The sequence below is a fragment of the Hypanus sabinus genome, chromosome 5 (assembly GCF_030144855.1).
Source record: "Hypanus sabinus isolate sHypSab1 chromosome 5, sHypSab1.hap1, whole genome shotgun sequence".
Lineage (NCBI taxonomy): Eukaryota > Metazoa > Chordata > Chondrichthyes > Myliobatiformes > Dasyatidae > Hypanus > Hypanus sabinus.
In genome coordinates, this window is record NC_082710.1 from 29,606,733 (window position 1) to 29,623,069 (window position 16,337).

General features: G+C 39.0%; 1 protein-coding gene across 5 annotated transcripts in view; it reads left to right on the plus strand.

The window, feature by feature from the left end:
• The window catches only part of srfbp1 (serum response factor binding protein 1), a 195,306-nt gene that overhangs the window by 173,535 nt on the left and 5,434 nt on the right, over window positions 1-16,337 (plus strand). For 3 of the 5 annotated variants that reach the window (XM_059969637.1, XM_059969642.1, XM_059969639.1), the window contains 3 exons: window positions 7,348-7,429; window positions 14,269-15,109; window positions 15,214-15,248. In XM_059969637.1, coding sequence (XP_059825620.1) covers window positions 7,348-7,429; window positions 14,269-15,109; window positions 15,214-15,248 — 958 coding nt within the window. Of the gene's footprint in view, window positions 1-3,478; window positions 3,681-7,347; window positions 7,430-14,268; window positions 15,110-15,213; window positions 15,249-16,337 lie in introns of all 5 variants that reach the window. The other 2 variants (XM_059969640.1, XM_059969641.1) reach the window with 2 other exon arrangements.

Genomic DNA, 16,337 nt, shown 5'->3' on the forward strand with positions numbered 1-16,337 from the left:
ACAGCAAAAAAATTGTCCTCTGAGGTTTCACAACAGCAGAGTGAGCCAGAGTTAATGGCAGAAAAATTCTAATTATTTCCTAGTTCTAAATTATCAGCACCACACATACCATGTTTGTGGATCTGACTGGCTGGACTCACCTGCATGTCCTAATGCGTTGAAATCAAGGGATCTGATGTGCAGAAGTGAGTATATTCTACAAAGGATAATCATTAGTTGCGGAGAGGAACTTCTTCCTGTAATGTTTTAGTATCTGTGCATTGGCCATGGAATAGGGTGTACCCTCTGATCTTCAAAAATATGTCGTAAAATCTTTTAGCTTCCCCTGAGCAGGTAAATTGAGCTCTGTCTTCAATTTTTATCCCAAGAATTTCAGCTGCACGACACCATTTTTTGTATTAGTTTTAGAATTATTTTAAAACAATATCAGGCGCTATTGTAAATCATCCCTGTATGTAATATTCAAACATGAATGGAGACAGCCATAAGAATGTTGCAGATGTGTAGTAAATGGCAGTACTCATAATTTTAATATCAAACATCTGAACTCCACTGTGTATGAGCTTCATAATTCCTTTTGATCATCTCCCCTCATGGCCAGTTCCTTCTCATCCATCCACTACTCAGTCATCTCTCTATCCATTGCTCAAACCAGTACATCTCTACTACCCCTACAAGCCTTCCTCACTCACCTCAACTGATGCCCTGAACAAACCCTTAAAAGGATAATTTTACGTGTACTGTGGATTCCAGTTAATTGGGACATATCCGGACGAGTATATTTTGCCCAATTAGGTGGTTGCCTCAATTAGTTGAAGATTCATGGAAATAGTTATTTTAAAAAAAGGTATAGTATAAAAAAAGACAAACTACCATTTACTGAGTAATAAACTATGTATTTAAATGAAATACAATGCAAATTAGAGCACCAACAATACTATTACAGTACTATTAAACTGTAGTTCCTAATAGTTAATCGAGAGTAGTTCACACAACCCTGGAACATCTAGACAGCAAAGATGCATACGTTGGGATGCTCTTTATCAGTTGCAGCTCAGCACTTAACACCATCAGCCCCCTCAAAACTAATTAGTAAACTCCAAGACCTAGGCCTGAATATTCCCTTGTACAGTTCAATACTGGATTTCCTCACAATGACCTCAGTCAATTTGGATTGGCAAAAACATCTCCTTAATCTCTATCAGCACAGGAGCACTGCAGGGATGCATGCTTGCCCCCTACTCCACCTGCTTTTACACCTATGACTGTGTGGCTAAGTACAACTTAAACACCATATACAAGTTTACTGATGATACCACTGTTGTGGGCTGTATCAAAGGTGGTGATGAATCAGCACACAGGAAGTAGATAATTTGGCTGTGTGGTGTAATAACACTCACTTAATGACATTAAGGCCAAGGGACTGATAGTAGACTTTAGGAGGGGGAAACTAGAGGTCCATAAGCCTGTAATCATCAGAGGATTGGAGGTGGAGAAGGTCAGTAACTTTAAATTCCTGGGTGTCACTATCTCAGAGGACCTGTCCTGGACCTATCATATAAATATAATTGCAAAGAAAACATGACAGCGCCTCCACTTCCTCAGGAGTCTCTGGAGATTGAGCATGTCATCTAAAGCATCGGCAAATTTCTATGGATCAGTGGTAGAAAGGGTGCTGATTGGCTGCATTACAGCCTGGTATGAGAACACCAAAGCCTTTGAGCAGGAAATCCTACAAATGGTAGTGGATTTGGTCCAGTACATCATGGGTAAAACCCTCCCGACCATTGAGCACATGTACACGAAACGTTGCCGTACAAAAGCAGTATCCATCTTCAAAAACCATGCTTTTTTCTCACTGCTGCAATCAAGTAGAAGGTACAGGTGCTTCAGGATTTGCACCAGCAGGTTCAAGAACAGTTACAACCATCTTGAACAAAGGGGGATAACGACACTCTTCTAAGGGTTCTTTTATCTTGTTTTTTCATGCTCATTGTTTATAGCTACATATTTATTTGCACTTGCAGTTTATTTATGGTTACTGAAGCTTACAGTTCACAGGTCCTGTTTACAGTTACTGTTCTCTCGATTTGCTAAGTATGCCTGCAGAGAAACAATCTCAGGATTGTATGTGGTAAAATGTATATGCTCTGATAATAAATTTTACTTTGAACTTTAAACGATGGAGGAATTTATGCATGTTCTTTTGATAGACTGTGTACGTATGAACATAAACACCTTGTACAGATAATGGACAGCCTTCATACAATACGTTTGATGATTGCATCCTCCAAATCTTCATTTTCATTCTAACATTCAAGATGATTATAGATGCCTTCAGATTCTTTGTAGTACCTAATTTGTTGAAGTAGTGAAATCATTAGTCCAGGCCATTTCTGGCATCTCCAAGCCTGAATGTTTGAATCCACAGTGAGCAAAACAATTCTAATTTTTTTTAAACCTCATTTCTCGCCAACTATCAGTGGCAAAAATCACTGCTTTTTAAACACAAACACACACAGCTGATGCTATTTTATCAACTGACGCTATTTTAAATCAGTTCACTCCAAGCATTGCACACGACTGGTGCTATTTTGGAACTTTGGCAACATCTCCCAACCCAATTAAGCAGAGTAGTGTCACAAATAAACAAAGGAAATCTCAACTATTTTCTTGTATCATTTTTGTTCTTTAAGAATTGTCCCAAATAAACGGCCACCCTGATTAACCAATGACCCAATTAACAGGAATCCACTGTATTCTATTTTCCTGTGTGTACCCACAATCTTGTAATCAGAAAACTTGCTGAGTGTGGTATTGTTAGCAATAGTTATTGTCTGTTTTTAATGTTGTTTATGACAGAACTTTAGTTTAAGATGCAGGTTTTTACAGATACAGATTTTCTTGAATTACTGCACTGAGTAAGCATACTTTTAGTCAGATCTGCAGCTGGTTATAAACCCAGTGTCTGCAGTGTTGCATCAAACCTGACATTTGCTAGTTTTAAATACTAATATAGCTGAAAAAATGTGTCTAGATTGTGTATCTTTCCACAGTAACAAATTCCTTAAAATATCACATAGAATGTAAATAGTGTCTGGAATATTTGTGCCTCTGGTTCAATATGATTATTGAATGTACAGTTGTAAATGGATTTGAAACCTTTAGTTCAATTAGGATGCATAGTAGTTCTTTGTTAACTCCAATGTGCTTGCAAACTACTTATTGAGTTATTTTATATAAAATGATGAATAATAAATTGCTCATTCTTCCCAAAGGTATTATATGATGTGCAGTTGATTGCTTAATACCAGATCTTTCAAAACCTAGTGATGTATCAGCTTTGACACAGAAATTGGCAATACTGAGTAGAGTTTCTGAGCTGCACATGTTCTAAGATGAAAGCAATAATTTAAAAGGCATGTTCCACAGGATCTGGAAAATTATTTGTCAATAAGTGTTTTTCATTCCAATTCAGCAGAAAAACAACAGCATCGAACAGTTGAACTGGCATTAATTTTACTGATTTAATTCTTGCACTGGTTAATGTGAGGCAAGAAGCAATGAATAGAAGAGGACTGGAAAATGCAGAAGATATTCACCACCGAAGAAACCAGCATGCATCAAGACAAACTCCAAAACCACCCTGCCATTTTTCATTCTTGAACCCTCTTGCGCAAGTAAACAAAATTCTTCATTACTAAACCTGCACATCATTGAAATCAAATAGCCTAAAAAATTTGTATTTGACATAGGTTAAAACTCAGCACAACAGCACTAATTACTCTTCAAGTTTAAGTATATTATTGGGTGTCTAAGTACAGTAAAATAATTTAATATTTAAATGAAATATACTGTACTTGTATAATGTCTTCAGTGGAATTGAAATTGGTGGAGTGTCACATAGGTAACCACACTGCATAGCATAGGAAAGTGCAAAGATTCATGGAGTGGAGTGAAATAACAAACAGTGAAATGGAAGCATAACCTGCCCAGAAGTTGTGGTCAGAGATGAGCCACCCATGCACACAGATGACCTGTGAAGAAACATGATGCATTCCATGTGCAGATCCCCAGAACATAACTTATTGGAAGGCCTGGCTATGTCTTTTGCTTAAAAATCCTGTTGCACAAGAGTTGGTGGTGGGATATGGAGGCAGAACGTTCACTCCCACAAAAATGCTCATTAAAAACTTTAGCAGCTGGTTCATCATTTAGAAACATTCAATATTATATCAAACTAATAAAATTAGATCCTTTTAAATTAAGAAAAAATAACTTTAAAACATCAAAAAGTATAAATATCCAAATATTCAAATACATTTAAGCAATTCACAGTAAATTAGTATGTCTTTTAATCCCATTCTGTTCCATCAAATCATTGGGGAAGGGTCCTAATTATTCCCATGGAGTTTAATATTTGGTTGTCATTGAAGCATAATTGCTAGTAACAAGCAATAAGTCTGTCATATTTGTACTTGTCATGAACTAGGTGCTAATTAAATGAGGAAATTTCCCTCAGAATCTGGCCTATATCTTAAACTCTATCAGCATAATCTACAAACTGTCCAGATTTGCCTCAGTTTGAAATGGAATTTATTGTTGTTGAACCGTGAAGATTTACAGTTCACGTTCAACCAAATGCAGCTGTTCCCAGATATGTAATCATAGCAAATCATATTGAGTGAAGTGTATTTCTTACTCTCATGAACAAAAGACAACGAGGATCTCCATGGATTCATTTCCACTCAGTTGATAAGGTACTTGGATAAATGGAGTATGGTTATACAAGCGTAATGCAGGCAAATGAAATTAGCATAGATAGATAATCCAGTCAGCATGGGCCAAAGGGCCTATTTCTGTGCTGTACATTTATGACTCTTCAACACATCAGATCACTTTATTGAGGTTTCTTTTTACTGGAATTATATGAACTAATCCACACAGGCCACCAGCTTTGCTTGAGAATTCTGCTTAAATACATAACTATGGTGGGGGAATGGCTTGAAATGGTTGTCAATTCAATAAGAGACATAGTTTTAAAAATAACTACAATCTGATGCTTAACTTGATACCGTTATGATTCTTATTGCATGAAGCTAGCAAGAGCAAAAAAGCCTTTCAAGGAGAGTACTTAAACTGGCTGAAAGAAACTGCCTCTGCCAAGTTTGTATATAGCACACAATACCTGACATTTTGTTGAATTACTCGGTGTGGTTTTGCCTCTGAAATATCACCACCAAATAAGTAATCTGTCTGATGCATACAAATTAATATTTGCTTAACACACTGTTTTATCAAAATTGGCTCTAAAGGGGCAGCATGATAGCATAGCAGTTAGCGTAAAGTTACGACAACACCAGTGACCCAGGTTCAATTCCCATGACTGCTGTAAGGAGTTTGTACTTACTCCCCATGACCGTGTAGGTTTCCTCTGGGTGCTCCAGATTGCTCTCTTGTTCCAAAGATGTACAGGTCAGTAGGTTAATTAGTCACAGTGTAACTGGCTGGTGCAGGCTCATCGGGCCAGAAGGGCTGTTTCCGTGCGGTACTTCTCAATAGATAAATAAAAATAAAGTGTTTTGAACAATGAAGCATGAAATACGTTTAGTAAATATAGGTCCATTTTCTCTCTAAATTATTTAGAAATGACCTGCATATGGTTATTTAAACATTCTGCCCAAGTTTGCTGTACCAACATTTAGCTCTTTTAACCTTTCAATTTTTGAATTTTGATCTTTTAAGCTTTTGCATGCTAGTTTGCTAAAACTGGGAGCTAAAAATGGCATAGCAGGGGAAACCTGGCATCAGAAACTTGAACAGACAAGCAGCTGTGTGTACCCTCAACAAATCCGGTGGAAAAATTGTGAAAATGCCAATGCACACAAGGGAATGTGAATTAGAGTGGGTGAACTAAATGTGAAATTGGGATTAAAAGATGAAGGATGGAAAAAAATGGATTAAAAGAGAAACAAAAGAGCAAGGAAAGTAAATCTACCATTTTAAATAGAAATTAGCAATTCTATTTTAAAGTTTCCATTAACCATTTGTTACGAAATCCTGTAACTGGATCACTTACCAGCAAAGATAGAGAGGTCCGTTGAAGTCTGATGGTACTATTTTTAAAAGTCTATATTTATAAAGGGGCACAAAAATAAGATGAATACAAACATTCAGCTAATATACGTTGTCACTACTCAATCTAAAAGCGTGGGTCTAATAAAAACCATCAATAAGAAACAGTTCGATCGTTTGTCTAGGGGATAATATATTGTCCGATGGAAATATAAAAGTCACTCAGGTCCTCCAGGCTTCAGCCTTTTGGGGGACCGCTGGGTTTTCACTTGTTGGAGAGAGAGAGAGAGAGAGAGAGAGAGATTGGTGAGAAAAGAAACTTGCCCGGATCTTTTATGAAGCAAATCTGTTGAATCAGGGGAGTGGGTTTCCCCGTTGTTAGCTAAAAGCTGGTTTCCGTGGTTCCAGTCACCGATTCCAGCCGCGGAATCGAACGCATGTGACTTCCTTCAAATGGCTTCCCGCTACTACAGGATCGTTAGCGTTTCTTCTGGTGCGTCTGAAGGGGTTGTTCCCCCAGACCCTCTTTTATACTTCCTCATGGGGTCTCAGATGTCAATCAGGTTGAGATGATGCAATCTCTCTCTCAACCAGCCCACTTTGCCCGAGGGCTTGCACGTAGCATAGTCCCCAATCCACAAACGTGGTCTCCAGGAGACAATGGTCAATGTCGCATTATTTTGCATCGCGGTGGAACGAATTATTCGGCACGTCTCTCTCTCCCATTTCCTGGGACTCCTGAACGGACTCAATAGTGATCTTGCGATTCTCTCAAAGGAGGGGGCTACCCCGCACCCTTCGGCCCCTCAGAGCTGTGGTACATTCATAACACATTAAAAACTGAAGGTGTGAAACTCATTTATAAGAAAGAGCTTTCATGTAAGATTGAATACCAGTAAATTAACAATTTAGCATCTTGAGGAAATATTGTAACTAGTTGGAAATTGCAGATGATCACTTTACTGAAACCTTTCTCTTGGCGCTGTAAAAATTGTAGTGTGAAGTATTCCTTTTGGTGCTTTGGGAGAATGTTGGAAAGTTACTGTTTCCATATATGTAATCAACTCCTGAAGATCGTTCTGTATCTGAGGCAATCACTGACTAAGCAACAGTTTTCTTTGTTGTTTGCTGTAATGTAGAGAAGTGAGGTGTTTGTTATGAAGGGGCTTTGTCACTAATTAGGCAAGAGTTTGAACTTGTCTGTAGAGCACTGGTTAATACCTTCAATATTTACTGTGCATTAATGGTTTTCTTTCTTGTTTGTCTATGCAGCCCTCTTCCACAAGCGAGGAACGAGCAATTGCAAGGATCGCATCACATCCACTCGTGTACAAAAAAATTGCAGCTATTAAAGGTAAAATAAAGTTTACTGTAATGAAGAAACTCCTTTAGTCATGACTTGTATGTGTTGTCATCTTTGAAACAAGTGTGTTCATTCCAATAAGGACACTATCTTCTCTTATGTAACATCTAAATTCATGTTAGCTCAGAATTTAGTTTTCATGAGTTTGAAGTCATTGACCAGAATTATGAACTCTGATGTTATAGTTTGTCATAAGACCTATGGGGAAAAGAGCCTAAAGTAGAAACTTGAGCTTGGTATCACGAATGCCGAAAAGCTATTTTCGGTTTCTTGGCCATGGATTACAAAAGAATGAAGCAAAATTGCAGTAAGAATAGTTTTGGGACATCTAACCAAGAAAGCTTCATACATTTCATTCTCCCAACTGCAGTTGGTGCATGCTGTGTGATAGGGCACTAAAATAAAGAGGTACTTTGATTATATCCCAGTGTTAATCCCAGGCACCTTCTGCACTCGGTGTTTTTTTTTAAAACTACTTCCTCAGACATCTTCCCTAATTTTTCCTTTACTCATCTTGAACAGATATCCTCTGCTATTGGCCGTTGTCGCCCTGGGGAAAAGGTGCTGGCTGTCTACTCTATCTATGATTCTCATAATGTTAAACAACTCTTATCAAGTCACCTCTTCTGTCACTCCAAAGAGAAAAGTGCTAGCTTGCTCAACCTTTCCTCATCAGACATCTTCCATAATCCAAGCAGCATCCTGGTAACTCTCCTCTGCACCCTTTCTAAAGCTTCTAAATCCTTTCTATAATGAGGAGACCAGAACTGTACATAATATTCTACTTGTTGTTTCACCAGAGTCTTAGAAAGCTGCAACTTTACCTAGTGGCTCTTGGACTCAATTCTTCAACACAGCATATGCATTCTTAATTACGCTATCATTGCATGGCAATTTTGAAGGATCTATAGACTTAGACCCCAAGATCCCTCTGTTCCTCCATGCTGCTAATCATGCCATTAATCTTGTACTCTGCCTTCAATTTTGATCTTCTAAAGTGATTCACTTCACTCTTTTCAGGATTGAACTCCATCCACCACTTCTATGCCAAGTCAGAATCCTGTCTATGTCCTGTTGTAACCTCTGAGAGTTTATGTGAGCGCCACAGTAGCATTGTGATTAGCGCAATGCTATTACAGCTTGGGGCGTCAGAGTTCAATTCTGAAGTCCTCTGTTTAAAAAAAAAAGTTTGAGTTCTTCCTGCATGTGGTGAGGGGTTATCATTTCCTCCCACAGTTCAAAGACGTACCAGTTAGTAGGTTGATTGGTCATTGTAAATTGTCCTGTGAGTAGGCTAGGGTTAAATGGTGGGGTCAGTGGGCGAGAAGGGCCTGTTCTGCACTATATCTCTAAAATAAATCCACAACACCTCTAACTTTTTGTGTTACCTGCAAACTCACTCACCCACCCCTCTACTTCCTCATCCAAGTCATTTATAAAATCACAAAAAGCAGGGGTCCCAAAATAGATCTCTGAGGCAGACCACTAGTCACTTACCTCCAGGCAGAATATGATCCATCTACTATCAGCTTCTGACTTGTGGCCCTGCAAGAAGAAGCAGGTCCAGTTCTTCCTGGGATTAGTCGGGTGGTAGCGACATTTTATCCCTCAATTTCCCTCAATTTGCTGCTTTGGCAGTCCCACTAACAAGAACTGACACTGAAGTCTGCAAAGAATCATAGTCCAGTGGACAAAAGAATGTGAGGAAGCCTTTGTGACTCTGAAGGAGGCTTTGTTCCCAGCCGGTCCTCATCAGCCCAGACTTCACCAAACCATTCACCCTCCAAGTCGACGCCTCAACAATGGGGATTGGTGTAGTCATAAGCCCAGGGGAAAGAAGGAGAAGAACAGCAGGCATTGTACCTTAGTCGGAAGCCGCTACTGCGAGATACAAGCTGTTGGAAAGGAAGCTCTTGCCATAAAATGGGTCTTGGAGAGCCTCCGGCATTATCTGCTAGGCAGAGTATTACTTCTGGAGACCGACCGCAAAGTTCTCACCTGGATCCACTCCATGAAAGACCACAATGCATGCATCATGAGATGGTACCTGGCTCTACAACCGTTCTAGTTCAGCATCCATCATTAAGCAGGACAGCACCCAGTCATGGTAGACTATCTCTCTCAATTGCCTACCATGTGCAATCCAGAAGAGGCGGGAGGTGATGTGACAGAACAGATTGGCAATTCTGCTAACCTTGCCCCTTTGCCCAGCTAGCCGCTCCTCTCTTTCTCAGTGGGGAGAAAACTATCCAGAACCCCAGTATACGCTCCCAAGTTGCTGTCTAATGCCATTGTAATTAGCCTTCGTCCAATTAAATACTTTACCATATCAGCTACTCCTATCCTTGTTCATGGCTGTACTAAAGGTCAGGAAGTTGGATAACTATTTCCAAAATGCTCACCTCCCCCTCCCACCACCCCAGAGATCTGTCACCTGACGAGCTTCATTGCCTAGTACTGTGTCCAGAATAGCCATTCCAGTCGGCCTGTCCACATTGTGCATCAGGAACCCTTCCCAGACAAACCAGAAAAAGTTCTGCTCCATCTAAACCTTTTAGACTAAGAAGTTGCCGGTTAATATTACGGAAGTTGAAGTCTCCTATGGCAAAAACCCTGTTATTTTTGCACTTTTCCAAAATCTGCTACTAATCTACTGAATGTCCTTTGTGGCCTAAAGAATACTCTCAGAAGAATGATTGCTTCCTTCATGTTTCTGTCTTACACTCACACTGACTGACTCAGTAGACAATCTCCCCAGGACATCCTCCCTTTCTGCAGCTGTGATTCTATCCCTCACTAGTAATTCTTTCACCCCACCCCCATTGCACATTTTATTTTCCTCCTTATCACTTTTGAAGCATTTAAAGCATTTAAACTGCAGAACAATCCTGCCCTTGTGACAGTGAAGCCTATATAATAACCAGAACATTTTAATTTCATGCACTCATCCATGCATTATTCTTTGTACTTCCGAGCCATCGAACTGTTTGCAATTATGCCCTTTCCACTACCAATCTTTCCTCATAGTCTCTCTATACATTGCATCTACCTTTATACCAACAGCTCCAGTGTCTGACTTAATGCTCTGGTTCCCATACCCTTGCCAATCTAGTATAAGCCCTCCAATAGCTATACCAAACCTGCCCTCAAGGACATTGATACCTCTTGAGTTCAGACATAACCATTCCTTTTCCACAGGTCACACCTTTCCTAGAAAAAATCCCAATGGTCCATAAATCTGAAACCCTGCCTCTTGCACTTGTCATTCATTTGTCTACCAGATCATGCTATTTCTACACTAACTGGCACATGGCACAGACAGCAATCCTGAGATTACTACCTTAAGGTCCTGCTTTTTAACCTCTTTCCTAACTTGTATTCACTCTTCAGGACATCATCCCTTTTCCTATCTATGTCATTGGTATTAATGTGCATATTGACTTATGATTGCTCCCTCTCCCCCCGTGGAATGCTGTGGACTCAATTCAAATACAGAGCAGTTATTTAGACTCCAACCTGACCTCCAATTCCCCCACATCCCTGTTCCTAAACACTAAGCTGACCTCCTCTGTCCCCAAAACCATTCTTACAAACCTAAAAAGTTTTAAAAAATTAAGCAATTAAACAAAAATCTGTGCCATGACTCAATGGAGGTCACACCTCAGCGCCATTTTGAAACCCATTAAACATGGCAGAAAAGCCGAGGACTGATGGTGTAATCACTAAATTACTACCGAACAACTCTCTAGCCATGAAAATTGAGTTTTACAAATGCGCCGTTATCTGTGCTTGTTAGAGATTTCAAAATAACTTTTTAATGGTCATTTCTCTTATCCCTCAGTTCCATCTTTCTTTCCCGATGGTTATTTCACTTCTATAATTTTAAACTAGGTTCTGTTTCTTAATTAGATATCACATGTTCCAGAGAGAATTCTTAAACGCTTGTGATTAAAGAATCTCGCTGTTACCCTCATCTGCTTCCAAGTCCTCCAAATCCCAAATAGAGCACATCATGCTGTGCAAAAGCAGGGATTCATTATCAGTTTCAGCAAGAACACATAACGCAGGAAGCATTTTGATCACTTAAGCATGGAACAGTACTTTTGCAGCAACAGGAAAAGACGTATGGGATGTTGTCCTGGAGCCATGTTTCTGCAAGAGCAAACATGCAGTAGTTCCTCATCATGCGCTGGTGCAGCCACAGATTGCGGGCAGCACTGTAGGGAGGGGCCAGCCCTCAACTCAGCACAAATTCTAGGGTATCCAGTGCGCCTCTGTTCTCTCACACACTGCCTCTGGGGTCTCCCCTCCTGGGCAGCTGCAACAACGCCACTTCATGCAACAACTGAGGCCAGCCAGCACCCCCGGCAACACTCTTGCCAAGGAACCCGTGGACCGGGCTTCTAGTGTTCTACATTACCAATGTCCAACAGGGTCTTGCAATCACAAAAAAACATCCAAGACAATTGATTGCACCTTTTGTTGAACCTCTTCTGGCACTTTATTCCCAATCTTGCTGTGGCAGATTACAGCGCAGTACGTAACAAGTCTAGTTCCATCGCTATCTAGCAACTCCCTTCTGGTGTAGATCTATAGTATTTGATGATTTTCATATGAAGCAGTGTCTTGCCATCATAAAAAAACAGAAAAGACAAACAATTACTCCATTGGTTAGACCTGGAAAGACCGCTGCACCCCAGTGCAGTGCCATCGTGGGGAGGGACAGAGGGATTATGTGTCTTTGATGGAAAGTTGTACCTTGTAGTTCTAGATAATCGAATAATATAGTGGAAGAAGCATTTCCATCATAATGTATGTCATTCAAACTATTACTGATCTTTGACTCCTTTTAGTTCAAAGTAAAATTCAACAAGCAATGATCAAATATATCCATCAAAAGAATACTGTCAAGAAAATGCAAGTTAGTGGCCTAACTTAAATCTGAAAACAGTAAATGTACCAAGTGCTACTCTGAGTGCTTTTTTGTGTTTTTGTCAGCTGCATCCTTGAATTAATTCTCCCCATCCATGCACCCTTCAACTGGGATGTACAAAATATGGGAGGAAAAATCCTGAGTTCTTATCTAACTAGATAATGCCACATTTAAAATATATAAAGCTTCTTTCATAAAGTAAGATGTTTACCATAGTCTGAATGTTTTATAAGTTACTTTGGTTTCACAGAATTAATTAAAAAGTTACATGTACTGCGAAATATTTTCTTGAGGTTTTATTGTTTGGTCTTACAGATTGTTTTCATACTTTCTTCAGGTTACTAGGTGTCTTTAAACCTCTTCCTTACCCTTTCATCTGTTGTCTATTTATTCATTCAAATAAATACTTGTAATATTGAAATGTAAAGTCCTGGGGACATCTTTATAACTTTACACATTAAGAGGCCTTCCTTCAAACACAAAATGCTGGAGGAACTCAGCAGGCCAGGCAGCATCTATGGAAAAGAGTACAATCGATGCTTTGGGCCAGGGCCCCTCATCTTGACTCAAATCAATGACTGTACTCTTTTTCCATGGATGAAGCCTGGCCTGCTGAGTTTCTCCAGCATTTTGTGTGTGTTGCTTGTATTTCCTGTGTCTGCAGATTGTAATTGGAGTCTTCCTTCAAAAACAGGTTTTGCACATAGAACACTGAAACAGGATTTTCAGCCTACCATACCCCTACTGACTATTAAGTACCTGTCTGTACTCATCCCATTTACTAGATGCTGGTCTGTAGCTTGATGAAGGGCCCTGGCCCAAAATGTCCACAATTTATTCCACTCCATATTTGCTGCCTGACGTGCTAAGTTCCTCTATCATTTTGTATGTGTTGCTCAAGATTTCCACTATTTGTAGAATTTCTTGTGCTTCTGGTCCATGCCCTGCGATGTCTTGATGATTCCAGTGCTCATCCAGGCGCTTTTTAAATGTGAGAGTACTGCTTCCACCATCTTCACTGAGTATTCCAGATTGCAACATCTCTGGGTAAAAAAAAAATCTTTGACAAATCCCATCTATGTATCTTAATCCTCACTTAAGCCTATATCCTCTGTACTTAATCACCTCTGCTGAGGGGAAAATATCTTACAATCTATTCTATCTATGCTTTTCATAATTCTGTACACCTCTTCCAGATTCCTCCTCAGCCTCCTCTGCTCCAAAGCAAACAAGCCTAGTCTATCCTAACATAGGAAAGATTTAAAAGAGTATGGGACTAGCTCAAGAAGGCACCTTGGATAAAAGTGAAATTTCAAGTTTAAGATTAGCTGATGTTTTATAAACCATTATTGTAGATTTAATTTTAAAATTGGGTAATGAAGCATTCAATATTTTACGGTAACCGTTTTACAATGTTTTACTTATATTTCTCTTAATAAAATAACACAATTAAATAGAGCTGCTACTTGAGATCATTTCACTGTATTCTGTTGTATGGGCAAGTGATTAAATGATTGGCATTAATTATACACTTTTGCTATTTGTGTTTCTGTCTATAACTACAAAGAAAGCAAGACTGGAGGAATAAGCACAAGAGATTCTGCAGATGCTGGAAATCCAGAGCAACACACACAAAATGCTGGAGGAACTCAGCAGGTCAAGCAACACCTAAGGAAAGAAATAAAGAGTTGATGACAGGACTAATAAAGAATCTCAGCCCAAAACGTAGACTATTTTCCCTTCCATAGATGCTGCTTGACCTGCTGAGTTCCTCTGGTATTTTGTGTGTGTTCGATTGGGGAATGCCATTTGGAAATTCCATATAATATGGAAATGTGACATGAAATACCCTTATGTGATGTGTAAAAAAAAATCTTTTTCCTCATTTTTTTGCCAGCTGCTGTAAATTCATTTAAAGAAGCTAGAGAAAAAAACAAAGACCAGAAGTTTCTGCGGGAGCCACAGTTGAAAACAGAGTCATTAAAGCCCTCAAGGCAAGAAGGAATGTCCCATAGTAAGACAAATAAGATGAAAAGAGATAATACCATAGGTGAGAAAAGCAAACCAACGTGTATCAAACAAGCCAGTGCAATTCTGGAAGAATCTGAACCTGAAGTTAAGATTGAAAAGTGTTTCTCTAATGAAGATGCCACCAAAGTCCAAGCTGCTGAGTCCGCATTGGTTTCTCAAGTTACTGAACAGACTGAATCTAGAGCAATAGATATCGAACTGATGAGTGCAACTCCAGAAAAATCCAAACCCGAAGCTTTGAATGAAGATTGTTTCAGTCAAGAAGACACCTCCAAAAACCAAGCTGCAGGTTTGGTTTCTCAAATTACTGAAGAGAAGAAACCTGCGCAGTTAAATATAGAGAAAAGAATTCAAGTTTCAATTAATTCACACAACACAAAACCTATTGAAGAAGATAAGAGTGTTGATGAAGAAGAAGATTATTTTGATGATAGCACAGAGGAGAGGTTTTATAATCAGTCATCTAGTGATGAGAGTGGGGACGATGATTTCTTCATTGGAAAGGTGAAAAGAACAAATAAAAGGAAGCAAGAATCTGATCCAGCAGCTGATGTCAACATTGAAAATGATAATGAGAGAAATATGCCAATTGGCCTGAAGGAAATAAAGAGCAATCTTAATAGAAAAAAGAGCAGCGGGGAACAGACAAAATTTGGATCTTTATTTTGTGGCAATTTGTCGAGTTCAAAGGCATCAGTGCAGAAGAGGTAAGGATCAGATATGTTTATTCACTTTGAATTAAATTCCTATAAATAATTATGCTGCCCACTGGTAAATTAACTTGATTTTAAACTATTGTTTTTTTTCACAGCAATCTCCAAGGACAAGTCAAGAACAAGAAATCTGGTCAGTGTAGATGGTATTTCTTGCTGGGTTTTCGTTGGTTATTCAAATGCTGTGCATTTTATTTTAAATGTACTCACAATTATTCACAACAGTTTCTACGCTGTTGTTGTACACTTTGCTTGGTTGCATCAATATATACAGCATTATTAGAAGTATGGAAAGTAGGAAGGGATTTGCACATTGAGTACTCTGGTGCATGAATAATTGCCCCCATTGTAGACTATAGTGGATTATGCATGCCCTCACATTTTTCCTACCATAAAGTAAGATCTGAGATGAATTTATTTCATTTCCTCAATTTATTCCTTGATTCCTTCAATGCGTTCATTCCTTGGAGCTCAAATATCTATCAATAAATGATCTTCATAATACTTCTTTGTCAGAAATTCTCAGCCATTATCATACGGAAAGTGAATAAGCAAGTTTGAATATTTATTTTATTACATATGCTAAATGACTTGATTCTGAGCAATTTACCCTTGGAAAACTTTTAACATATCATGAGAAGGACTTCCATTTAATTTTGTTTCCTGATGTATGACAGAACCACAAATTTCCAGTGAGAAATCTCTTTATCCTCTAGTTTAATGATCAAACTATAATGGAATCCTTAAGGAACTTACTATGATCAAATTAGTATTTGAGTAATAGTGATGATAAAGACAGTAATTGCTGCAAATTAATGTACGGTGCTGGAAACTAGGCCTCTCCCTTAGAATCAGTTCTTAGTTTCACTCTCACCCTGTGCTGTGTTGCTGTCACCCACTGAGATTTGGCCACCTGCTGTTCCCTAGCCACTATCAGTGGATAATCTTTATCACACAAGTGCTTCAGGTTGTTGGCGGGATAGGTTAAGAAAATATACATCTAGAGGGTTGGAAAGCAATTGTTTCACTCATTCCTCTCTGCCTTTACTAACTTGTATACCTTCTCCAACAACATATTATTTAAATGTATATAGTACTTCCAGCATAATAATGTGGAACGATACTTCACAAGGGGTTATGTGGGTTGATATCAAAAATACAGCATTGAAGATACTACTAAAGTCAGAAGAGAGAGGTTTGAGGAGGGTTTCCATTGCTTAGG